The sequence below is a fragment of the Budorcas taxicolor genome, chromosome 20, assembly GCF_023091745.1.
Source record: "Budorcas taxicolor isolate Tak-1 chromosome 20, Takin1.1, whole genome shotgun sequence".
Taxonomy (NCBI): domain Eukaryota; kingdom Metazoa; phylum Chordata; class Mammalia; order Artiodactyla; family Bovidae; genus Budorcas; species Budorcas taxicolor.
In genome coordinates this window covers 17,572,539-17,600,161 of record NC_068929.1, presented here as the reverse complement: position 1 = coordinate 17,600,161, position 27,623 = coordinate 17,572,539, and the positions used below count along the sequence as shown (strand labels likewise).

Here is a 27,623-nt window from a genome sequence, read left to right as displayed (position 1 = left end):
AGTGTTTCCATTATCTTTGAATGACAAGATTCTTTACGTACTGTGTGAAAAAAGCACCATCTTTTTACTGATGGAAGGCTTCTAATCTTATTCGGGTTGGATCTTCTGGATGTCTCAAGGCAATCCCATTACGCAGGAGCAGCTCAATATAAGGTGGCCAAAAAGAATCACTAATTTTGACATATGGGTCATGTGGAACACCAAATAATCTATTTAAAAGAATCTAGGAAAAAACACCATTCAAGATATATCTTACTTGGAAAAAAAAATTGATACAGATATATTAAAGCAGTTTTTTTTTTTAACCAAAGAATGTTGATCTCTTTTCTTTGAATAATTGTTTAATCATAATTTCTATGTATTAAATAGCTGATTCTCTTTTTAAAAAAACTACAAATATTACTAAATGGAAATAGCTTTAAAATGAATCTTTGTACCTGAATTTTTAAAACATTTCCTAAAAACTTGTTAAAAAGCATTTACAATTCTCCCCTCAAGATTAATAATTTGTTTATGTTAGAAATTTGGTTATAACCATTTCTTCAGATTAAAAAAAAAGTTCAAAAAATTGCATACATGTCTTAATATTTCAGGGAAAAAGAAAACACCAACCTTCCCCCTCTACTCAAAGCCACTTATTCATCTGATAAACCTTCAAAACAAAAATTCTATCATCATTATTTCTTCAAATTATCTTAAACACTTTGATCTCTTCACTAAGGATACTGAGAAGTTTTCAATACCTGTAGTAAATTATATAAGACTAATATTTCTTGAACTACATTCCATGAAATTGGTCTCCCTAGCAATGCTCTTAGCATGGAGTAACAGGATCCTGTGGTTAAATAAGCTCAAGAAAGATGCTAATATGCACTGAGAATGACCCATCTTTCCCAGATTCAGGGCATTAGAAAAGTTGTGTAAGAAACACACATTAATATCTGAACATTAATGTTCTATGAGATATAGTGAAAAATGTTAAATATGTATCAATTATTACTCTACCTCCTCAGCTCCCACAAAGTGCCTTCAAAAATTACAAAACCAGGATTCATAACGGTTAAAAGATTCAAGGGGTACATAATTAGTAAAAGATAATGAATTAGAATCCATATCTTCGAACTGCCATGCCAAAGTTTTCACGTAAAGACATTATTTTAAGAAACACAGAAAAGGAAAAATAAAATTTATACCATATAATAAAGAATCTGCCTGCAATGCAGGAGACGTGTGTTTGATCCCTGGGTCGGGAAGATCCCCTGGAGAAGAAAATGGCAACCCACTCCAGTATTCTTGGTGGAAAATCCCATGTACAAAGGAGCCTGGCGGGCTATAGTCCATGGGGTCGTAAAAGAGTCGGACATGACTTAACAGCTAACAACAGTAAATGTGTCATAGAAATATAATTAAACTATTAAGTTCTCATCTCAATCACATTTCATGATAATATCAACACCTCTATTCTTGTTTTTTAACATTATAATTCTTAAAGAAAAATTTCACCTGTCATAAATTTTAGCTTGTTTTTTTTTTCTGGCTGTGACAGTGTAGAGTATCAGTTCCTCAACCAGGGACTGAACACGGACTGTGGCAGTGAAAACCCAGAATGCTAATCACCAGACCACCAGGGAATTCTCTAACTTTAGTTATTTCAAGAACCACATCCTAGAGAAGAAAGCTGTTGGTCTCATTTCTTTTAGGTATGATCATAAGAGAATAAGATATTATTTCCATTTTAGAGCAACTGCTCACATTTTAATATAATTTAAAATCTTACTTTTCACTGCTACATAAAATAATATCAATCAAAATCCTCGTAAATGCCAGAAATAATTAAATGTTAAAAATTCTACTTTAAAGTTAATATGTTTATATTATTTTACTTTTCACTGAACAGCAGTATAAATTTAGTTTACAATTATCATTGATAATACAAGGCTTGGTATGTAATGGTTCCTAAATCTAAGCTTTATATGGTATCTCATAGTACACTATTCAAAAATTACACATGTATTTCTGCACTAACTGTCAATATTTGCCATATATATGACAATCTTTATTTTAAAAAATGTCAAGTCATCCATGAGAAATGGTAGTTTTAGTTTCAGTATAAATTGTAAGTAAATTGGAATATGCTGAAAGATTCAAATTACAATCTAAAAAATATTTGTATTTTGCTGTTCAAAGTAATAATAATCTATATTAAGAAATCCTGAGGTATCAACGGTACATGCTTTCTCTGCCTGACATTTACTTTTTTTTCACAAATATCTTTGACCCTTAAAAAAAGTTTTTGAACTTTGGCCAAATTATCAACTATATTAAATACTTTAGATCTTGATATGACAACTTATTCCAAATTGGGTGAACAGGAAGGTAGAGGTACCAAAACCACTTAGCTAAAGATGTTAGTATCAAAAACACTTACCTAGATAAATGAAGACCTTAACTAAAGACTTTTCATAAAATTACTATGAAGCAACTTTTCTGAAATCACTTTGTTCTAAACTTATCACTCATTTTAAAAACCCACATTGATTGTTAAACAGCTCTTCATAGACCATCTACCTTTCTGTTCACCCAACTTGCAATAGGTCATCATATCAAGATCTAAAGTATTTAATACTTTAGTTGATAACTTGGCCAAAGTTCAAAATATCTTTGAACCCTTTTTTTTAAGGGTCAAAGATATTTGTAAAAAAAAAAAGCAAATGTCAGGCAGAGAAAACACGTATAGATTACATAACAGCAAAGGGTTTCACTGTGTAGATACTAAATAACATCATAAAAATTTTCTTTTTTTAAATATAGATTTATTTTAATTGGAGGTTAATTACTTTGCAATATTGTATTGGTTTTGCCAGCCATTAAAAAGAATACATTTGAATCAGTTCTAATGAGGTGGATGAAACTGGAGCCTATTATACAGAGTGAAGCAAGCCAGAAAGAAAAATTTTCTTAAAGTAATAATCTGGAATACAATTAAGGGTAAGATTTTAGTTTCACCTTCTCTTAAAAAATATTATTTCTTACTACACAAAAAATAGAAACTAATTTTATACTAAAGATAAATTAATATATGTAATAAAATTTGGTGTATACCTTAACAACTAAAGCAGCATTTTTTTCTTTTTCAAACCGGAGTATGTGCCTGTACTTAGTCACTCAGTTGCCTCCAAATCTTTGCAATTCCCATACACTGTGGCTGGTCAGGCTCCTCGGTCCATTAGAATTTTTCAGGCAAGAATACTGGAGAGGGTTGCCATTTACTCCTCCTGGGGATCTTCCCTGTTCAGGGATCAAACACTCATCTCTTTCATTGGCAGGTGGATTCTTTACAACTGAGCCACCTGGGAAGCCCCAAGTTTCTGTATAATTGTCCATAAATCACTAATCAAGACATTTTCAAGACAAATCTTCAAACAAAACAACTACACAAAACACTTACCTCTAACATATCATGCAGTGTTATCAGCTGTGCAGTTGATTCTTGAATGTTTTTCTTTGAGGAAAGTGTGAATAATAAGAAATTAAAATTTCAGTTCTGACAATGGCAGGCTATTAGACTATTTATTTAAATTTTTTAAAAATCTTTTAAATTAATATCTCTCAATTGCAATGATACAAGATATACTAAAACCAAACATTTAAAATGAGATGACTTTAAAAGAATTCTGAAAGAAAACAACCTGTTGTACTAAACATTAAGGTTCATAAAAATACAACTGAAACAATCTCTAAGACAGGGAAGTCTTTTGTAATTACTAAAACATACAATTCAGACTACTTACCTACCTATCTATAAATAAATAATGGGTAAAGTATATTACACATATTATATATACCCATATAAATGTAAATCTAATTTTTGAACCTCCCCAATCGAAATATCCAAGCAAATGACATTTCAGACTGTACTGATAGTTTCAGGACAGAAAACTTGCTTCCTGGGGAGATTTGCTCATCTTTTCACAGTTCATGATGGTTCCTAATATTAACTCAACTCACTAGTTCTTTTTTTCCTGGAATGACAGAGAATAGATCTCATTCCAGTTCCATTCTAGAGTTTCACTGTATCTAGCTAAGATATGTCTCCTTTATTCTTTTTTAATGTTTTAACCCAAGAAAGATATTCTAAGTTCCACCAACTAAATATTGTTCTATTTTATTTGGACTATCCTATTTTATCATGGCAATTAAAAAATTCAGTTTTAATTTTGTCATCCAATAAATTTACTCTCTAATCCTCTTCAGTTTCATATCATTTATAAACTTTGATGACTATGTTCTCTATCTCTTTATCCAAATTACTGCTAAAAATGTTCAATAGGATAAGGTTCTACGGGAAATCTTCCAAGACAATACTAAGTGAAATCAGGAGCTTCTGAGTTCAGACATTCAATTAACTATATTTCCTACTACAGTGAAATCCAGTACTTTCCTGACAACAGGCAAAGATTACCACAGAGTCCTTATAAGGTCTTATAGAAATATAAATATATAAAAGAAACAGTAAAATAATCCTGACAAAAACAAATGTGATTACTGAGTAAAGATGGTAAAGCTGGAGATCATCATCTCCTGTCCCCCTAATACCTTACTAAATGGAAGAGAGGTAAAAAGTAGCATATGATTCACTAGTGATGAAAGCATACACAATTACCAAACTGATAAAGAAATAAGAAGCAGCTAGGCACAGATAAAAATATAAAAGTTTGAGACAATCAAAGAAAATGCAGAGAAAAATTATAATAAAAGGAAACAAAAAATGTTTAAACATCAAGATATAGTGAAAGTGAAATCGCTCAGTCGTGTCTGACTCTTTGTGATCCCATGGACTGTAGCCTACCAGTCTCCTCAGTCTATGGAATTTTCCAGGCAAGAATACTGGAGTGGGTTGCCATTGCCTTCTCCAGGGGATCTTCCAGACCCAGGGATTGAACCCTGGTCTCCTGCATTGCAGGCAGACGCTTTACCGTCTGAGCCCCAGGGAAGATATCATAAGCATATAATAAAAGACACAAATGGCAATAAAATTATATAATAAAGGCAATATAACAACATACAATAAAGTACAGAAATGGCAAGGACCTAAAGGAAACAGAAGAGATTAAGTACCAAGAATACACAGAACTTTACAAAAAAGGTCTTAATGACCTAGCTAACCACAACGGTGTGGTCACTCACCTAGAACCAGACATCCTGGAGTGTGAAGTCTAATGAGCCTTGGGAAGCATTACTATGAATAAAGCTAGTGGAAATGATAGGATTCTAGCTGAGCTATTTCAGATCCTAAAAGATGATGCTATGAAAGTGCTGCACTCAATATGCCAGCAAATTTGGAAAATTCAGTGGTGGCCACAGGACTGGAAAAGATAAGTTTTCATTTCAATCCCAAAGAATGGCAATGCCAAAGAATATTCAAATTACATTACAACTGCTCTCTTTTCAAATACTAGTAAGACGATGCTCAAAATCCTTCAAGCTAGGCTTCAGCAGTGTGTGAACCAAGAACTTCCAGATGTATAAGATGGATTTAGAAAAGACAGAGGAAATAAAGAACAAATTGCATAGATCTACTGAATCATGGAAAAAGCAAGGAATTATAAAAAAAATCTATTTCTGCTTTACTAACTACATGAAAGCCTCTGACTGTGTGGATCACAATAAACTGTAGAAAACTCTTAAAAGGATGGAAATGCCAGACCACCTTACCTGGTTCCTAAGAAACCTGCGTGCAGGACAGGAAGCAACAGTTAGAACTGGATATGGAACAGCAGACTGGTTCAACGTTACTGGGAAAGGAATACGCCAAGGCTGTAAACTGTCACCCTAACTTATTTAATTTATATGCAGAGTAAGTACATCATGCTAAATGTTGGGCTAGAAGATTCACAAGCTGGAATCAAGATTGCAGGGAGAAGTATCAACAAACTCAGTTATACAGAGGATACCACTTTAATGGCGGAAAGTGAAGACGAACTAAAGAACCTCCTGAAGAATGTGAGAGGGCAGAGTGAAAAGGCTGGCTTAAAACCCAACATTCAAAAAATGAAGATCACAGCATCTGGTCCCATCACTTCATGGCATATAAACGGGGGAAAACTGGAAACATTGACAGATTTCATTTTCTTGGGCTCCAAAATCACTGCAGATGGTGATTGCAGCCATGAAATTAAAAGATGCTTGTGTCTTGAAGGAAAAACTATGACAACCTAGACAGCATATTAGAAAGCAGAGACATCACTTTGCTGACAAATATCCATATACTCAAAGCTATGATTTTTCTAGTAGCCCTGCATGGATGTGAAAGTGGGACCATAAAGAAGTCTGAGCACCACAGAATTTATGCTTTCGAACTATGGTGCTAGAGAAGACCCTTGAGAGTCCCTAGGACAGCAAAGAAATAAAACCAGTCAATCCTAAGGGAAATTAACCCTGAATACGCATTAGAAGGACTGATGCTGAAGCTGAAGCTCCAATACTTTGGCCACCTGATGTGAAGAGCTGACTCTTTGGGAAAGACACTGATATTGGGAAAGATTGAGAGCAAGAGGAGGAGGTGGTGACAGAGGATAAGATGGTTGGATGGCATCACTGACTCAATGGACATGAGTTTGAGCAAACTAAGGGAGATAGTAAAGGACAGAGAAGATGAGGTCACAAAGAGTTGGATATTACCTAGCGACTGAACAACAAAAGCAGTATAAAATATAACATATTTCCATGAAATGAAATGTGACCTAAATCTGCCCCAAGAAACAATATATCATCAAAGCAAAACAGATATTGAATGATCAACATGGTGACATATCCTCATTAAGTTACTGAAGGTCAGACATAAAGAATCTTTCAGGCAAGTAGTCATGCCAGAAAACATCTGCAGGCTGGCCTCAACTTCTCCACAGCACATTTCCATCTAAGAAAAATGGAGAAACCCACTACCAAGTCTTGTGATTCTTTAAAATCTCTGCCAAAGATAAGCCTCTAATTACAAAGCAAACAATGTCAGCAGTTAAAATTTCAAAAATAAAACACCCAGGAATTCTTCTTGAACAAATTACTTGTTAAAGAAATCCATCATAGCAAACAATGGATTAAACTTAAAAACTTAAAAATGAAGGTAAAATATGATAAGAATGGAATCTAACAATGTACAATAAAGACTAAATGCATACATGAATGATGGTATAGAACAAAATATAAATGCAATAAAACTGGGAAAGTTAAAAATAAATAATACAATTTACTTATTTTAAATAAACTGACGGCACTTTGGACTTTTGGCCGCCAAAACTGTGAGAAAATTAATTTCTTTTGTTTAAGCCACCTAATCTTTGGTATTTTGTTATAGCAGCTTAAGCCCACTAATACATCCATTTTTCTAGCTTGACAGAGAAAGTAACCTATCATTTTGTAATATGTATCAACAGTTCATATACTTCATTTAAAAAAACTGAGCTTATCCAATATGACTTAACAAATTCATGATAGCTTCTGGTAATGAATGCTTCCTTTTAAGAATATCTCAAATCTCTGGTTCTATTAGTGGAGAACCTTAAGAGGTTAAAAAAACCCCAAAAAAACCAGTTAAAAAAAGGGAGACTAGAATCAGGAAATAAATCACTGAGTTAAGATTATGATCATTAAGACATAAGGGATCCTAAATTAACTGAAATGGTTAACAGAAGGCTGTCAACAATTTCAGAAATGAGTAACGGGTATAAATAATAACAGAATCAGAAAAATATTCCATAACAAATGTAAAGCCTACTGATAGTTACAAAAAGAAAGAGAATAAATAAACACAGATTATAAGAAAACAAAACTTTCTCCTTTCCCTAGACTGCATACAGTCACTCAAGAAATATGAACTGAGGTACTACAATAGGTATGAAAGACAGTACAAATACAAATATGAATTAAATGAAGCAAGCAGCTCACAGAGCATGGTAGGTGAAGAGAGAGGCATAAATTGCTACTACAAAATCATGTAATAAATGCTAATAAGATGACACGTCAACTTCACTTAATGCCTCATACAAAAGATGTTGTTTGAGTTGCTTTAAGAAGGAATTTACTATCCTCATCAGATAGGAACTCTTTTGTAACCAGAGGGAACAGCATGTAGAAGGCACAAAAGAGTGACAGGTCAAATTGTACATCTGCTCCAATAGCATGGATGAATGGACTCATGCAAGAGATGGATAAAGATGGAAAGAAGGCTACAGAGATGGACAAAGTCCAGAATACAAATTCATTACTCTAAGGAGTTTATAGACTTCATCCCAGAGGGTGGCATCAAAATTGGAAAAAAAAAAAGTTTTTACAATGAAAAGATTAAAATATGCATATTTAAAATATATGATTAAATAAATTATTAAATATGTAAAGTTTTAGAAAGATCATTCTGGATCCAGTTTCAATGCCTATCCTACGCCCACAAGTTCTTATTATTTATACCGTTTTGCTTTTTAAAAATGAATTAAAGTGCTTGTTTCCAACTTTCTGTCAACCAATGAAATATTTATTTGCTTTTGTGAAAAAAGTTTATTTCATCATAACTACTATTAAAATAGTCAATAACTTACCTCATAGGTATAGGTATCTTCTGATTTTAAGTTACATGTTTATTATAGAAAATTTGGAAAATAATGAAAATGAAAACAAAAACAAGTCTCATCTACAATCTTAGCCCCAGGCATAAAGCACTATTACATTTTTTGGTACCAATTAGACTTTTTGGTATACAATTTAATCATCTATGCTTTATCCTCTAACGAAAATTTGTAAGCATTTCATCAATTCCTTTGATAGTGTTCAATACATTATTTTGAAAGGCTCCATTTTCTCCACTATATGAATACAATGTAAAAAATATAAATTTAGTTTATTGAATAACTAGATTCCTTCTAATTTTTCAATAAATACCATAACATGATGATGGAGTACTTCTGTACATGTACCTATTTGTTTATATCTTTGAAAAGAAAAAAAAGAAAGAAAGAAAGAAAGTGAAGTCACCCAGTCATGTCTGATTCTTTGTGACCCTGTGGACTGTAGCCTATTAGACTCCTCCATCCATGGGATTTTCCAGGCAAAAGTACTGGAGTCGGTTGCCATTTCCTTCTCCAGGGGATCTTCCCAACCCAGGTATCGAACCCAGGTCTCCCACATTGCAGACAGATGCTTTACCGTCTGAGCCACAAGGGATGCAAATTTATATCTTTGAAGTGCATATTAAACAAGAAAATTCATCAGAAAATTTACATTTGAACCTACTAAAACAATTTCATATCTGAATGTCTTCTCTACAACTTACCTTTTTCTTTTTAACGTTTCTATCAGGCAGAGGAAAATGGTCTTCGAGAAACTCACCCATGGTAACCAAGAGTTTCTCCTTATATTCTTTTACATCACTCATTTTTGTTTTCAGCTCATTAAAAACTCTAGAAAGATTTTTTTTTTAATTAAGAGAATTAATTTGTTGATAAAATACTTAGGAATAAAGAATTGGTTACTCATAAAATTAATCAAACACTCTGTTCAAACTTCATTGCTCAAATCAAACAACTAGCTTTATGAGATAAATAGTCTATTTAACATAGGAAAACTAAAAGTCAAATTATTAATAAAAGATTATATAACTTTTAACAATTAGTAAAAGTCAGAGTAAGACAATTTCTGGTAAAATTCACCTGCTTTTCATCTATGCATTTCATTTAACATAAAAAAGTAAATAATTTCTCCTATTTTGAAAACCTAGAACACAAAGTCAATACCTTGATTCAGAAAATGTCACAACCTGCTGTTTCAATTCATTTTGTATTACATTAAGAGATTCCAATATTTGTTGCTGTTCATCCAACCATTTTTGCTCCCTTTGAATGTGAAAAAACAAAACAAACAATAGTCAAATAAAACATTAATGCTAATTCAATACACAGAAAAGACTAATGGTAATTATAATATAAATATACCTTTCTAAATCTTCCTTTAATTTTTCATTATTTGCCTGAATAGTAGATAGCACCAATTCAAGATCATGTCTCAATTTTTGGAACTAGAACAAAATAATTAAAATTAATTGTTTAATCTTGTAGATAGTTATATATCTGAACAATAGTGAAATTTACATACTAGGATATACATTCAGAAATTAACGGCAAAAAAAGGCTAGCAAAAAAGTCTTTGAAACAGAAATATACACCAGGTATTAGAATGTTCATTGGTAGAACTGATGTTGAAGCTGAAACTCCAATACTTTGGACACCTGATACAAAGAGCTGACTCATTTTAAAAGACCCTGATGCTGGGAAAGATTGAGGGCAGGAAGAGAAGGGGACGACAGAGGATGAGATGGTTGGATGGCATCACCAACTCAATGGACATGGGTTTGGATGGACTCCGGGAGTTGGTGGTGGACAGGGAGGCCTGGCGTGCTGTGGTTCATGGGGTCGCAAAGAGTCAGACACAACTGAGCAACTGAACTGAACTAAGTTCTATATAATATTTCACTGTTAAATTAAAAGATATAAGAGGTTTTGAGCAATTAATTGTAATTTCATACTGAAAGGCAATTCAGTGGAAAATTTTCAGTAACCAGGCATATTAGGTAGGTCTCTTTTCTAAGGAGACTATACTAAACAGACACAGATGAGTATCACTCATTCAACAAATATTTCTTGATCAATTGTTAACCCAGGCACTGCTGAAGGAGTCAGGGATGCAAAAGTGAACAGAACAAAGAGGGGAATCCAAACGAAGAAAACAAACTTGAAACTCCAGAGAGGGATAAATACAATACAGTAAAAATAGGTCAAAGCAAGAGTACAGAAATGAGGAGCAGGGATAGCATTTTTAGGTATGATATAAACAACACTGATAGTACATCAAATATGGTCCAATAATGGACTTAAATTAATAATAAAAAATTTATTTGAAAAAAATGTGAAAATTTGGATGCTAAAAGTACAAATAAAGATGCAAATAATCCATGGGTCAAAAACACAATCTTCAGAAAAATAAGAAATTATGATGAACTATTTGAAAATAAAAGCAAGATTAAACTTTCTGGAATAAAGCAAAAGAAGTATTCAGGTAAGAATTTACACCACTAAAAGCCTGTATTAGAAAAAAAGAAAGCTCTCTCTCTAAATCTAGCTTGAACATCTAGATCATCAAAAATGCTAGAGTTCCAGAAAAACATCTACTTCTGCTTTATTGATTATGCCAAGGCCTTTGGCTATGTGGATGACATCAAACTATGGAAAATTCTTAAAGAGGTGGGAATACCAGATCACCTTACCTGCCTCCTGAGAAATTTGTATACAGGTCAAGAAACAATAGTTAGAACTGGACATGGAACAACAGACTGGTTCCAAATCAGGAAAGGAGTGGTCAAGGCTGTATATTGTCACCCTGCTTATTTAACTTATATGCAGAGCACGTCATGTGAAACACCAGGCTGGATGAAGCACAAGCTGGAATCAAGATTGCTAGGAGAAATATCAATAACCTCAGATATGCAGATGACACCATCCTTATGGCAGAAAGCAAAGAACTAAAAAGTCTCCTGATGACAGTGAAAGAGGAGAGTGAAAAAGTTGGCTTAAAGCTCAACATTAAGAAAACTAAGATCATGGCATCTGGTCCCATCACTTCATGGCAAATAGATAGGGAAACAATGGAAACAGTGACAGATTTTATTTTCTTGGGCTCCAAAATCACTGCAGACGGTGACTGCAGCCATGAAATTAAAAGACGTTTACTCCTTGGAAGAAAAGCTATGACCTATGTAGAGAGTATACTAAAAAGCAGAGATATTACTTTGTCAACAAAGGTCCATCTAGTTAAAGCAATGGTTTTTCCAGTAGTCATGTATGGATGTGAGAGTTGGACCATAAACAAGACTGGGCACCTAAAAATTGATGCTTTTGAACTGTGGTGTTGGAGAAGGCTCTTGAGTCCCTTGGACAGCAAGGAGATCCAAGCAGTCCATCCTAAAGGAAATCAGTCCTGAATATTCATTGAAAGGACTGATGCTGAAGCTGAAGCTCCAATACTTTGGCCACCTGAATGTGAAGAACTGACTCTCTGGAAAAGATCCTGATGCTGGGAAAGACTGAAGGCAGGAGAAGGGGATGACAGAGAACGAGATGGTTGGATGGCATCAGAGTCGATGGACATGAGTTTGAATCAGCTCCGGGAGTTGGTGATGGACAGGGAGGCCTGGAGTGCTGTAGTCCATGGGTCACTAAGAGTTGGACATGACTGAGTGACTGAACTGATGAACAATGAGGTGCATGTATCTTTCTGAATTAGTATTTTTGTTTTATTCAGATATATACCCAGGAGTGGAGTTGCTCGGTAATATGGTAGTCTACTTTTAGTTTTTTGAGAAACTGCCATACTGTTTTCCACAGAGGATACACCAATTTATGTTTCCAACAGTGTTTGAGGGTTCCCTTTTCTCCACGTCCTCAGCATTCGTTATTTGTATTCTTTTTGACAACAGTCATACTGACAAGCATGAGGTATTATCATTTTAATCAGCTTGTTGTTTTGCTTTTTGGGGGGGGGCATTACCATGTGGCATTCAGGATCTTACTTCCCCGACCAGGGATTGAATTCAGGCCCCCTGCAGTGGAAATGCAGTCTTAACCAGGGGACTGCTACGGAAGTCCTAGCTATTTTTTATGTTGACTAGTATAAGTCATTTATATAAGTTGGATATTAACCTCTTATCAGTCATAGCATTTGCTAATGTATTTTCCCATTCAGTAGGTTGTCTTTCCATTTGCTGATGTTTTCTTTTGCTGTGCAAAAGCTTTTAAATTTAATAAGGTCCTATTTGTTTACTGTTGCTTTTATTTCCTTTACCTTAGGAGACAAAGCTAAAAACCCATTGCTATGATTTATGTCAGAGCCGACAAAGGTCCGTCTAGTCAAGGCTATGGTTTTTCCTGTGGTCATGTATGGATGTGAGAGTTGGACTGTGAAGAAGGCTGAGCGCCAAAGAATTGATGCTTTTGAACTGTGGTGTTGGAGAAGACTCTTGAGAGTCCCTTGGACTGCAAGGAGATCCAACCAGTCCATTCTGAAGGAGATCAGCCCTGGGATTTCTTTGGAAGGAATGATGCTGAAGCTGAAGCTCCAGTACTTTGGCCACCTGATGCGAAGAGTTGACTCATTGGAAAAGACTCTGATGCTGGGAGGGAGGGATTGGAGGCAGGAGGAGAACGGGATGACAGATGATGAGAGGGCTGGATGGCATCATGGACTCAATGGACGTGAGTCTGAGTGAACTCTGGCAGATGGTGATGAACAGGGAGGCCTGGAGTGCTGCGATTCATGGGGTCGCAAAGAGTCGGACACGACTGAGCGACTGAACTGAACCGTTCTACCCGTATTTTCTTCTAGGAGACTGATGGTTTCTGGTCTTACTTTTCTGTCTTTAATCTGTTTTGAGTTTACTTTGTATATGGTGATAGAAAATGTTCTAGTTTTATTTTTTTATGTATGGATGTCCAGTTTTCCCAACACCACTCACTGAAGAGACTGTCTTTTCCCCACTGTAAATTCTTGCCTCCTCTGTTGTAGATTAAATGACCAAAAATGTGTGGGGTTATTTCTAGACTGTCTTACATGCCTATATTAGTTCCTTGTTAGTGTAGAGAAATGTAATATGTTTCTATTAATTTCGTATCCTGAAACTTAACCAAATACACTGAAGTGTTCTAGTAGTTTTCTAGTAGTGTCTTTAGGATTTTCCACGTATAATATCATGTCACCTACAGTAATAGCTTGACTTCTTTTCCAATTTGGATTCTTTCTATCTTTTTCTTGAGTGATTGCTGAGTCTCAGACCTCCAACACTATGTTGAATGAAATTTGTTTCATGTTTCATTAAAGAAATGTGAGCTTTAATTCACATTTAAAGCTCAAAAACAAACTCCACTCATAAATTACTTTTTGATGAACATCCATCCTGCTTTCCACTGGGAACTCCCCTGTATTAATACTTATAGACCTTTTTTCTAGGGCCATTTATATTTTCCAGAGACTATTTTAACTCCAGTTTGAGGCTACTTTTATACCATACTTTAGGAACCCTAAAGGAAATCAACTCTGAATAGTCATTGCAAGGACTGGTGCTGAAGCTGAAGCTCCAATACTTTAGCCACCTGATGTGAAGAGCCAACTCAATGGAAAAGACCCTGATGCTGGGAAAGACTGAGGACGAGAGGAGCAGGGGGCAACAGAGGATGAGACGGTTGGATGGCATCACTGATTCAATGGACATGAGTTTGAGCAAACTCAGGGAGATAGTGAAGAACAGGAAAGCCTGGCATGGTACAGTTCATGAGGTTGCAGAGACTGGGACACAACTTTGCAACTTAGCAACAAAGGACCCCTGTAGATAGATCAAGAGAAGGAGCTGGTACTTCTACCACACAGTATAAAAATGTTAACTTGAACTTTCTGACTTTGACCTCACACCAACCTTATTAAACCTGGTGTGCTAAGGTCAAAGCCTCAATAGTTTAATGTCTCCATATAATGTGCCTCCAGTTTTCAGGTGTGTGGGTCAAAGTTAGCCACTTGATTGCAAGAGAGAGAGAGAAGGTCTAGTGGTCTGTTCTTACTTTAAAGAAATCTTATTTTAAGCTCTACAGTTGAACCCTGAATTTTCAAGTACCAGGTTCCCTCAAATCCAAAGCCTTTCTTCAGTTCTACTGGGCAGATTCTGTCTCTAAGAATACAGATATTTATCTATTTCAATGCTCTACAACTTTGTTTAAAATTCTTACTTGCTTCTACCTTATCTCCTAAACTTCGATCTAATAAACTGATGCTTTTAAAAACATCTTTATTGACCTTTATGTTAAGTTTTAAGGACAGATATGTATGTATAATCGCTTAGTTATATGTAAACTTTTAGCATTTGAAGTTTAATCAACAAAAATTAAATACAAGAGTAAAGTTTACATATTTAATTCAAAATTTAAACAATCTGAAGAATCCTATTCAATAAAACATAATTAATACAATTTTAAAGTGGTTTTATCTCACTCGCTATGGCATGAACTTATTAAAAACACTTCTTGTCATAAGCTATTTTGGGTTACTACAAATTCATTCAGTGACTTACCTCTTCTTTTCCTAATGTTACCAGAATTTCTTCATTCAGGGGAATCACTATAGGAACAAAACAAACAAAAATTATACATATACTTAGTTATCTCTCAAAAATCAAGAATTTGATTTTGTAGTTTCTAAGATAACAATTTCCCTTTTCATTTATATACAATAGAATGTTTATGAGATGTGTAAAATTTTTATAAACATTTTTATTTAACACCTTTACATATATAGGCAAATTATATATCACATTAGACAAATGTGGTATTTTCACATTTTGTTTTCAGTGCCTTTTTCTCTTATTTTATTTTCCCAATCCATCAAAAACAAAATAAATAATCTACAGTGTTTCTTAAATATTTCTGTGGTTAAATGATTCTATGCATACAAACATAGTTCCAATGTATACAGTATACGCATATTTGTACATATACAAAAAAAGGGTTATTAATTTTGTCATTCCCAGTTTTACAAGAATGATATATCATACACATTACTCCTATTTTCACTCAACAAAACCCATATGGAAAGCCTGTGTATTCATCAGGAGTAAGTCAAATTCATAATTTTAAATCACTGCATAATATTCCACAGGGTAAATTCATCAAATGTGTTGAGGAATTTCACTACTGATTGAGCATTAACTTTGTGTCTAGAGTTTAGCCTCAAAAAACAATGATGCAGGAAACATTCTTTTATTTATGTCCTTATACGTTGATTCTTTCATTTCTGTGGGATAGATTCCCAGAAAGTAAATTTCACAGAAGAAAATGAGTATTTTGAATTTTAAAATAGTATGCTAGATTCTTTTTTTTTTTTCATTTTCTGGGAACAATGACTAAGAAACAGCAAAAATATTATAAACTCTTCTAAAAATTCTGCCAGTCTGATGAATATAAATTAATATTCCATTTTAATTTCATATAGAGGAGCCTGGTGGGCTGCCATCTATTGGGTCACACAGAGTCAGACACGACTGAAGCGACTTAGCAGCAGCAGCAAAATCAAATCCTTTTATTTACAAAAGTTCAATTCTTATACTAAATTTATTTTTCCTAATAAAGTGCTACTAAAATTTCTCAAATGATATGCTACTGGAAACTTTCTAAGCTTTCTTCCATGCTAGAGGGTTTTCTAACAGAAAAGAGATGTAATTCATAGGCCCTGTAGAACTAAACAGGACTAATTATAGGCAGCCCTGGGATAGCTATACAATGAAAAGGATTCTAAGAATATAAAGTTTAAAAATCTCCCTTTTGACAAATGTGACCAAAAATAGCACTTCATATTCAAACAATCATTTCAACCAATATGGCAGGCTCTAAGAATATAAAGATTTTAAAAATCTTTCCAGTGTGGCAGCCTATGGGATTCACAACCTTAAGCAAGGTGGATATTTGACCAACAATTCAATGTGTTCAGTGCTAGCAGTACAAGGTCTTTATGTAAGATTATTAGATGTCTGGAAGGTAGAGAGATATACAAGTGTGATGTTACAGAGAAGTCTTCTTTGGATATACAGACATGAAAGCTGCGGAAATTTTGTGTCCTCTCCCTATTCTTCTATCCATTCCCACTCCACCAAAATTCATATTTTGACATCCTAAGTTCTAGTACCTCAAAACATGACTGTATTAGGGCTGGATCATAATTAAGTTAAAATGAGGTCAACAGGGTGGACCCTACTCCATTATGAATGGCTTTCTTATACAAAGAGATTAGAACACAGATGGGTGACCATGTGAAGACACAGGAGGAAGATGGTAGGCAGTCTACTAGCCAAGAAGAGAGGCCTCAGAAGAAACCAACCTTGCCAACACCTTGATCTTGGACTTGTATCCTCCAGAATTGTGAGGGAGGAAAAAAGCTTCTGTTGTTTAAGCAACTCAGTCATGCTACTTTGTTATGGCAGCACTAATAAACTAATATAGAAGTCATTAATACAGACATAACACATTAAAATAGCAGAAAAATATAATGTTGAAATAGAGTGAGAAGCAAAAAGCACTGAACATCAACATTTTAATATCAGAGTATGAGCGGTCTTTGAGATGCCCAATATAATGCTAGAGGAGGCTACAAGATATACGGTTGAATATAAATTAAAATCATAATTGTATATACATACATATCAGAGGTGCTGAAATTAAAAAGACTACTAGGTGGTAGAGAAGACAAAACAATGGTGGACATTGGCATGAACATAATATTAGGTTGGTGCAAACATAAATGCAGTTTCAGATCATAAATTTTAAATCATTATAACCAGGCTCAAACAGATCTTTATTAATCGAAATAGGAATCATTACAATCAATACATTTTTGCCAATGAGAAATAAGTTAGTTTATTCCTGTAGCATAAAAATCCAGGCTTCAGGATTTGACAAACTCTCAGAAAGCATTTTCTGCCTCCTGCTGGTTGTGGAAGCGTTTTCCCTGCAAAAGTTGTCAAGATGCTTGAAGAAGTGGTAGTCCATTGGCAAGAAATCAGGTGAATATGGTGGATGCGGCAAAACAACATAGCCCAGTTCATTCAACTTTGGAAGCACTGGTTGTACGCTGTGCAGTCAGGTGTTATTACAGAGAAGAATTGGGCCCTTTCTGTTGATCAACGCCAGTGCAGGTGCTTCAGTTTTCAGTGCATCTCATCAATTTGCTGAGCATACTTCTCAGATGTAATAGTTTCACTAGGATTCAGAAAGCTGTACTGGATTAGACCAGCAGCAAACCACTAGTGACCATGACCTTTTCTTGGGGCAAATTTGGCTTTGGGAAGTGCTTTGGAGATTCTTATTGATCCAACCACTGAGCTGGTCATCACTGGCTGTCATATAAAATCAACTTTTCATTACACATCACAATCCGATTGAGAAATGGTTCATTGTTGTTGCATACAGTTAAGAAAACACTTAAAACGATGATTTTTTTTGACTTTCAGTCAGCTCACGAGGTACTCACTTAACGAGCTTTTTCACCTTTTCAATTTGCTTCAAATACTGAACAACCATAGAATGGCCAACACTGAGTTCTTCCGTAACTTCTTGTGTAGTTGTAAGAGGATCAGCTTCAATGATCCTTTCAACTAGTTGTCAACTTCTGATGGCCGGCCATGTGCTCCTCATCTTCAAGGCTCTCATCTCCTTTGCTAAACTTCTTGAACCACCACTGCACTATACGTTTATTAGCAGTTCCTGAGAAAAATGCATTGTTGATGCTGCAAGTTATCTCTGCTGCTTCATCAACATTCCAAACTCATATAAGAAAAATCACTCAAATTTCCTTTTTGTCTAACACCATTTCCCTAGTCTAAAATAAATATAAAATAAAGAGCAAGTAATGTCGTTAGCAAAAAATACATAAAGCTACAAATGTGCATTAAATGTATAATATAACCACATTTATTTAAGATTATATTCCAATATTAAATGGCAAAGTTCAACACTGCAAAACTGCTATTACTTTTGCATCAACCTAACAGTTTAAAACAAGAATGCAGATGAAACTGTTTAGGAAGAGAATGAGAAAAAAGAATCCTGATAACTGGAAGAAAATGGAGAGGAAACTAAGAAATAAAGTTGGAAAAGAGACAGAGGGGTAGAAGAAAGCAGAAGGGAGACCTAAACAAAAAAAGAGAGTACAATCCATATAGAAGATCGAATACAGACATACATACCACTTAAAGGAATGAAATCTTTAATAACTGAAAAGTATCTCCTAGCTGGGTATTATAACCACAGATTTTTAAGTAATTTTCTGTTTCTCAACTAAAGGCAAAAATACCATTGGACAAATCAAAAGGCAACATAAAATGTGTGCAGCTTTTAATTCAAGTCTCTAAAATAATTTCTCTCTTCCACTATGTAAGTTTGATTCATTAGGAAACAATACAGTTTCTACTGAGCATATAAAATAGTGTCTATGAGAATAAAGTGATAGCTATAATAAAGTCTCCATAATCAAGATTACTATATTCTAATGCGAGGCAGACATGTTCATCTATAATAATAAAAAAGTATGAAATTCTGTGTGTAAAAAAATAAAAATAAGGTGACTTCCTTACAGCAATGGAATTTAGACCAATTTCAAGAAAGTTAAATACATCTTGAATTCTTCTTGTGATCATTAACTTAATTCAACATTAATTTGTTTATAAAAATATAAATCTAAAAATAAGAATCTTACTTTCAGGAGTTTCTTTTTGCCACTGACTAAGTTCAGCAGTCAAACATTTCACTTGCATAATTAATAATGAGAGCTATTAAAAGAAGAGAATAAAACAAAGTTATTTCCTATGGAATATTCATATCTATTCATAGATGAATGTGTAAACAGTCTTAATACTTTAGTACAAGTCCCTAAAATAAGTGGCTAATGTAACATCCATCTAAACTATAAAAAATTATCACTCCAAACATAATTGTCCTTTAAATCACATTAATTATAGCCTATAAATTGCCATTATAGCAGCAATACAGTCCTACAAATGATCATTTCTAATTTCACCACTCAACCTAAAAGAACCTAAGTACATTAAGTTTATTCTCTGAAGTAATATTCTTTTTTAAAAAAAATGCTATTTCTTGCCGATTTTGGGGGGCAAATTTGCTTGAAAGATGCTCTTTTTTTCCCTTTCTATGCACTTTTAGAAAAATTGCAACTAGTTTAACTGAGGAGTTAAAAATAAGTTTAAATACATATATAAAAAACAATTATAAAATGAGACTTATTCCACAAATCACACATACACACACAAAAAAAGTTTTACTATACCAAAGTTTGTAAATTGTATATCCCTTTAGCCAAAAATAAATTAGAATAAATGTTTCTGATATTAGGTGATTCCAATCATTTTAATCTTTAAAATTACAAATCTATGTGATAAATCTGTTGCCAGATTAGACTATAAAATTAACATGTATGTATGCTTAAATTTCTCGAGAAGGAAATGGCAACCTACTCCAGTATTTTTGCATGGGAAGCACCATGGACATAGGAGCCTGGTGGACTAAAGTCCACAGGGTTGCAAAGAGTCAGACGCAACTGAGTGACTAACACATGCTTAAATTTCAGAACATTTTAATCTCTTCTACATAATTTTTATAGGTAGCCAAATAGATTAAAAAAACTTACATTTCAAAAATGCAATAGGGAGGCTTCCCTGGTGGTCCAGTTGTTAAGATTCCGCCTTGCAATGTATGGAATGCTGGTTCAAACCCTGGTGAAGGAAGATCCCACATGCCACAGAACAACTAAGCCCATGTGTCACAACTACCAAGCCTGTGCTCTAGAGCTCTCAAACCACTGCTACTGAAGCCTGTGTGCCTAGAGCCCCATGCTCCACAACAAGAGAAGCCACCATAACAAGAAGCCCACATATCACAACTAAAGAGCAGCCCCTGCTCTGCACAACTAGAGAAAAACCCTCACACAGCAGAAGTCCCAACACAATCAAAGATAAAAAATAAGTAAATAAATATTTTTTAAAAGGCAGTAAGTATTCCTGTAATAACTATATTAAAAAGTTACCAAGTACTCTTTTTTTTATAATTAAAATTTACGTATTTATTTTTGGCTGTGCTTTGTCTTTGCCGTGGTGCCTGGGCTCTTTGCTGCTGAGCTTGGGCTTTCTCTAGTCACAGGGACCAGGAACTTCTCCTGTTACAGAGCACGGGCTTTAGAGTGCACTAACTTCAGCAGCTGCAGTGCAAGGGTCTAGCTGAGCTCCAGCAGGTGGGATTTTAGTTCTGGACCCACAGATCAGACCACAGATCAAATCCACAGCCCCTGCATTGGCAGGCAGATTCCAATCACTGCACCACCAGGTAAGTCCCTCAAGTACTCTTGTTTAATCAATATTTAAAATACAATCAGGAAGCTTAAAGACCCTACTCTGGATCATAACATTGGCTGTTGAATAGTCAGATGGAAAAACCTAGTCTCTTTGAAAGATTTACTTAATTATATAAAAATGCATCTACAGGTATTACAAATTTTTACCAAAGTAGAGTTTAACATAATTTTCTTAGAGATTAAACAAGAATGTAAAAAAGTGTTTTGAGAACTATAAAGTCACTTATAAATGCTAATTATTATTATTACTATAAAAGGATAACAAATTCTTAAAAAGTAGCATTTAAACTAGGCAAAACTATCAAAATCATAAAGACTCTATATCACTTTTCCTGAACATATTAGACCAAAATACATAAAATTACTGACACTCATTTTTCTAACCTATTAAAAAATATAATTTAACCTCATACTATAGATGAAACTCAGCTCTTACCTTTTAAAGCCCAGGTAAGGCAAATATGCAAATTACATCTGATACTGCTATAAAATTAAACCCTTTCTAACAAAGAAAAGAGTAGTATTTCTAAAGTGACTTTTTAAAAATTTGAGAAATCCTACCATTTTCCCATTTAAATATCTAATTTCTTGCTTTAGAAAATGGACTGAGCTAATACTGAAGTTTTGAAACAAATAGACATGCTGAAAAGAATAAACTAAGCAAGCTTGAAATTATCCTTAAAGGCCTGCTTGCAAGGTTGGTCCCTGGCATCTAGAAACCTGGATCTTAAGTAAGTTCCCACCAATCTGATAAGAGCGGCTCTCTGTGCCTAACTGTAAGAAAATACAATTTATACTGAACACCTGCTTTCCTCCTAAGAATCTGGTGTTTTGATAACTGACAGGCAAAAGGGTGCCTATGTAACTACCTCCCACAAAAAACTTAGGACTCTGAGTCTCTAATAAGCTTCCCTGGTAGACAATGTTTCACACTCGTCACAACTCAATCGGGTAATTAAGTATGTCTTCTGTGACTCCACTGGGAAAGGGTCCTGAAAGCTCATGCCTGGTTTCCTCTGGACTTCAACCCATGCTTCTTTTCCCTTTGCTAATTTTATTCTGTACCATTTCAATGCAATAAATCTCAGTCATGAATATGACGACTATAGATTAAGTCCTCTGAGTAATTGTAGAGAACCATCAAACCTGGGAGGAATGTTGGAGACCCCAACACATTTTGTGGATTCTTTGGATAATGTTATTACTGACTATCTCAGGATACTGATTATTTACCACTATCTAAGCACTTCCCTCAAAACTGATGTTTGGCTTATTGTCTGAAAATCATTCAGGAAACTTACAGGCTTCATCACTTGTGATTCTGATTCAGAAGGTCTCAGTTTCTACAAGAAAAGAATCACATTTCCCAAGGAAACCAGATAATTTATTTACTGTACAATGATTTCCCAAATATAATATTCAGTTTTACCCTGTACAAAAGAACATTATTTACTTATTGATGGATACAAACCCTTTTACAAAAGATGACTTAATTTTTTATGACCAGTTTTCAAAAATCTGCTGTAATAAGCACTTTTCAAAGTGACAAATTAGCACTTTTCTTGTCTCTTTCTCACTCATGAGAAAGAGAGGAGTATTACTGAGTAATTACTGAGGAGTATTATTCTCACAGATTTTAATGTTTTCATATTGTTATAATCAGCTGAAGCCATTATTTTTTTTTTGATGCTCACATGATACCAAATATGGACAGCTGAGTGCCTTCAAAAGGTTCCAATGTCTTTTGACATGCTCCCAGTATTTCTGGAGAACTTTCATTGGAATTATTTGCATATTTAACTCTGTTCTTAGAATTTTTATTATAAAAACATTTTTAACTTTTTATATGGTCAAATGCATCTAAATTTTCTTTTACCATGTCTAGATTTCTATTCATTCAAAAAACGAAGATCATGACATCTGGTCCCATCACTTCATGGGAAACAGATGGGGAAACAGTGGAAACAGCGTCAGACTTTATTTTAGGGGGCTCCAAAATCACTGCAGATGGTGACTGCAGCCATGAAATTAAAAGACACTTACTCCTTGGAAGAAAAGTTATCATCAACCTAGATAGCATATTGAAAAGCAGAGACATTACTTTGCTGACTAAGGTCCGTCTAGTCAAGGCTATGGTTTTTCCAGTGGTCATGTATGGATGTGAGAATTGGACTGTGAAGAAAGCTGAGTGCCGAAGAATTAATGCTTTTGAACTGTGCTGTTGGAGAAGACTCTTGAGAGTCCCTTGACTGCAAGGAGATCCAACCAGTCCATTCTGAAGGAAATCAGCCCTGGGATTTCTTTGGAAGGAATGATGCTAAAGCTGAAACCCTAATACTTTGGCCACCTCATGCAAAGAGTTGACTCATTGGAAAAGACTCATGATGGGAGGGATTGGGGACAGGAGGAGAAGGGGATGACAGAGGATGAGATGGCTGGATGGCATCACTGACTCGATGGACGTGAGTCTGAGTGAACTCCAAGAGTTGGTGATGGACAGGGAGGCCTGGCGTGCTGCGATTCATGGGGTCGCAAAGAGTCGGACGCAACTGAGCAACTGAACTGAACTGAGATTTCTAGTATTGGCCAAGCCATTTTCTTCTGTCTCTACCAAGACTGCAGTCTCCAGCTTTTCTTAGGTTTTCATAGCATCTAGAACTAAGTTTCTACACTAAAAGACAGAAGTCCAATTTTATTTTCTCCAGATGAATATCTAGTTGTACCACTATTATTTATTAACTAATTCATCCCTTTCCCAAACACTTTAAATTCTTAACCTGTTGCACTGAACCACTGGTTTATTTCTAAACTAATTCCATAGGTCTTTGATTATTCAAATGAATAGTTTAATCCTTTTATGAAGCTTCGGGTAAAATTAGTCAAGATTCCACACAGAAAGTAAATAACTGTGGCTACTGCACCTAACACAATGTAGGACAGTCTTTGTTCTAATTTTTAACAAGTTATCACGATAGCTGCCAATGAGCAATTCACTCCACACTGAATGCATGTGCAGTTGTTAAAACATAAATAATAAAGAATTCACTTATAACAGATTACTCAAAAAGTTTTTAGAATATTTCTCTTAAATCAGAAAGAGGAGAAAATTTTCCAAATCATTAAGTATACAGGTAGTAACAAAAATGTTATACTTGGCATAAATACAAACACATTTTGTACGTAAAACACAATGTATTCTACTTTTAGGAAGAACAAAAGGAATCATACCTGAACATTTGAATCAGTGAGTGTCTCAGTTCCAGTAAGTGATAATTTGCTTTGACACTTGATTTAAAAAGAAAAGAAAAACAAATCACGCACTATATACCATAGACAATTTCTTTCCTCTGTCTTTTTATACCAATGTAATATTCCTCTAAAATGATATACAAATCTCTTATGTATGAGAACAATCTTTAAAATCCTTACTTTCTAAGCAAGAGGATCAAGAAGGAAGCCAAACAGGTCCCAACATGAACACAACAAAAGTACAAGTGGACTCTTGACTCAACACAGAATGAAAAAAATGAGCATAAGAAAAACAAAAACTAATAGCTAGGGTAAATTAGAAAGTAGATCATGGAAAAATGGGAAATAATAGAACATGGGGGAAAGCACTACAGAAAGATAACAAAAGAGGTAAGAAGGCAGTTAAAATCATATGAAAATAAAATCATCAGGAGACACTGCTACTATGCTATTGAAAAAAGAATTCACAATTGTTAATAGTGATTAAATCTAAGTAAAAATATGGCCAACTTAAATGTTATTTGTGCTTATTTCTAGTTGCAATACTTTTCCATAAAAATTTTTTAGTTTTTAAATTCAAAATTCTATATTGAAAATATTTCAAAAGCAACACGAAGTATCTTAAAAATTCAGTAATCACAGGGTACCAAGGATATATGTTTAAAAAATAATAATTTTTTAAAAAGGAACAAATGAAAAAACCATTAACTGCCTTAACATAAAATTTTACTGGGAATAAGATGTAAAAAACTGTCTATGGCCTATATCATATATTACACTATTTTGAGTACAACAAATTTTTACCAGCATATTATAGTGCACCAGAGTGATTCTATCTCATTAACTCAGAAAATGTACATATAATTCAATCAAATTTTCTAAATTAATTTATATTTTCACTCAAACTCCATTAAGTATAAAGTGTTCTTACCCTTTATATTCTCTATCTTGGAAAATAAAACCACTAACCACTCAATGGCCCAAGCTAGGAACCTAAAACTACCTGTAATTCTATATCACCATTTCACAACAATTAACCTCCAGGTCCTTTTAGTCCAATCTTCTTAGTATCTCTTGAATCCATTCTTCTATTCGCAATGACAATACTCTGGCTTTAGTACTTCTTACAGGACCACTACTAGAGCCTCCTGAATATTCTTTCTTTCTGTAGTCTCACTTTTCTACATTCCATCTTCTTCAAAACTACCAGAGTTATTTCCTCAAACAAGGTATCTCATAATGCCACTTCATGTTTATAATCCTTTAATAGTTCCCCATAATATTCATCCAACAAAATTCTTCATGTGCTTGCCCCTAATTACCTTTCCAGTCTCATTCTACAAATCCTTCTTCTCCTAATTTAAATGTCATAATATTCTACTAAGAGTTCTCTAAATTCTCCCAACATTTATATATTTTGTTCTACTTTGTATACCTCTCCCACTTTCACAGGCTAACTCCTATTTATCCTTTTGAAATGAATTCAGTATTATTTCCTCTTTAAGAAAACTATCTTTGATATCTTCGGGCTAGGCTTAGTACTCCTCTTAAGTATAGTCTTTAAACTTTACCACCATATTATAATTTGTGATTGCCTGAATTAGATGATAATCTCCTTGAGGACAGGGACTGCCATAATTTTCTCTCTTTCTACAGCTCACCTAGCATAAAATTTCTAAAATGAATGCTTATAAGTCTAAAAAATATGTAAGTATTTATCATATAATATAATGGCTTTCAGGCTTCCCTGGAGGCTCAGCAGTAAAGAATCCACCTGCCAATCCAGAAGACACAGGAGATGCAGGTTTGATCCCTGGGTCATGAAGATCCCCTGGAGGAGGGTATGGCAACCCACTCCAGTATTCTTGCCTGGAAAATCTCATGGACAGAGGAGCCTGGCAGGTCCGTAGGGTCACATATGGCTACAGTCCATAGGGTCACAAAGAGTCGAACACAACTGCACACATGCATAACTGCTTTCAGAAACCAGTGTAATTCTTTCTTAAGTCTACTATTGAAATGGAATTCAACCTTATAGTAATTAATTAGTATATCACTTTTGTCTTGATACTTACTTCTTCCATGTCTTTCCACATTTCTTCACATTTTTTAATAAGTTCTTCTTCAGCATCGGCAACATCTTCCACATCTGTAGTACTATCTGGATCTAGATCTTGCTGATTCACTGACATGTGCCTTATGATTTTTGTTAACCTTTTAAGAAAAACTAAAGTAAAAAATATTCATTTAACAATATTCATTGATACCCACTACCTGCCAGATACTCACATAGAAGCTAAAGATGTAACAGTGAAGAAAACAGGCAAATATTCCTCCAACCAAGGAGCTTACATTTCACTTGAGGAAAACAATATAAACTCAAAAGATTAAAACAAATATAAATAAATATAAACTATAAATAAAATAAAAGATATACATATGTATTATATATCAAATAGTTTAAAGTACTATGAAGAAAAGCAAGACAAGCAAGAAACATAGGGAGTGCTCAGACAGGGGCAACATGATTTTTCATAAGGTGGATCATACAAGCTCAATGAGACAACTTAGCAAAAATACAAAGAAGAGAAGGAAGACACATGGATATTTAGGAGAAGAGGCTCCAGGCAGAAAACTGGAGAACTGTAAGTACAAAGGTCCTGGGGAAGTAACATGACTGCTGTGTCCTAAAGTAGTAAAGAAGCCACTGTGATTAGAGCAAAGTAAGGCAGAGAAAACAAAATGAGGTCAGAGGTCCTTTGTTCTTGAGGTGAGGTCACAGGTTGAGGTTCCTATAAACTGCCACCAAAACAAATGTTAATTTTCTGTTCTGACAAGAGAGGGAAAGGTCCCAAAGCTCAACTTTTGCCCCCCAAGGTCCAGACCCCCCAAGGTCCAGGCTAAGAGAAGGGGGGTCTCTACATGAGTAATTTCCCTTGCCTGGGAGAAGCCATCCACCACTCAGTCTGGGTCTTCCAGCCAGTGCCCGGGCCTGGCTGAAGAGACAGCTCTCAGCTGGTAGGGCCCTCAGGGCCAGGTTCCCAGACTCTACCCAGCCATTATCACTGAGGGAGCAAGGTGCTCAAGACCCAGCCTGCCCTAAGGCCACCCAAATCAGGGCCAAGTCCCACAGACTGTGACCCATGGATACTGCCACGGTCATTAGATCACAGAGGCGGGGGTAGGGGAGACATTCCCTGCTGCTTCAAGGTGAGGGCCCTAGATCTCTACAGGACACAGCCCTTAGCCTGTACTCTGGCCCCTCAGCTCACCCACCAGCCTGAAGCCGGAAAGCCTGGAAAAGCTGCAGAGAAGCCAGAGAGAAGCCCAAGATCCACTTCACTGCACTTTCTGTTGTGAAGACCACTGAAAGACTGACC

General features: G+C 34.9%; 1 protein-coding gene across 1 annotated transcript; it reads right to left on the bottom strand.

The window, feature by feature from the left end:
• Positions 1–64: 64 nt before the first annotated feature.
• Positions 65–26,435, bottom strand: CENPK (centromere protein K). The gene is made up of 10 exons (XM_052659300.1): positions 26,319–26,435; positions 24,223–24,279; positions 22,296–22,337; positions 19,327–19,399; positions 15,155–15,201; positions 9,981–10,063; positions 9,783–9,881; positions 9,323–9,449; positions 3,449–3,502; positions 65–223 (listed from the first exon to the last, which is right to left on the bottom strand). The coding sequence occupies exons 1-10, from the start codon at positions 26,433–26,435 to the stop codon at positions 65–67; spliced, it is 858 nt and encodes a 285-aa protein (XP_052515260.1).
• Positions 26,436–27,623: the final 1,188 nt, after the last annotated feature.

What these genes read in the sequence shown, in the direction of transcription:
- CENPK (XM_052659300.1), bottom strand. Translation starts at nt 26,435, where the DNA reads ATGTCAGTGAATCAGCAAGATCTAGATCCAGATAGTACTACAGATGTG. An exon ending in TGTGGAAAGACATGGAAGAA is followed by an intron (nt 24,280 to 26,318) that starts GTAAGTATCAAG and finishes TTTTAAATCAAG; the next exon opens with TGTCAAAGCAAATTATCACT. An exon ending in GTGACATTTTCTGAATCAAG is followed by an intron (nt 9,450 to 9,782) that starts GTATTGACTTTG and finishes AAATCTTTCTAG; the next exon opens with AGTTTTTAATGAGCTGAAAA.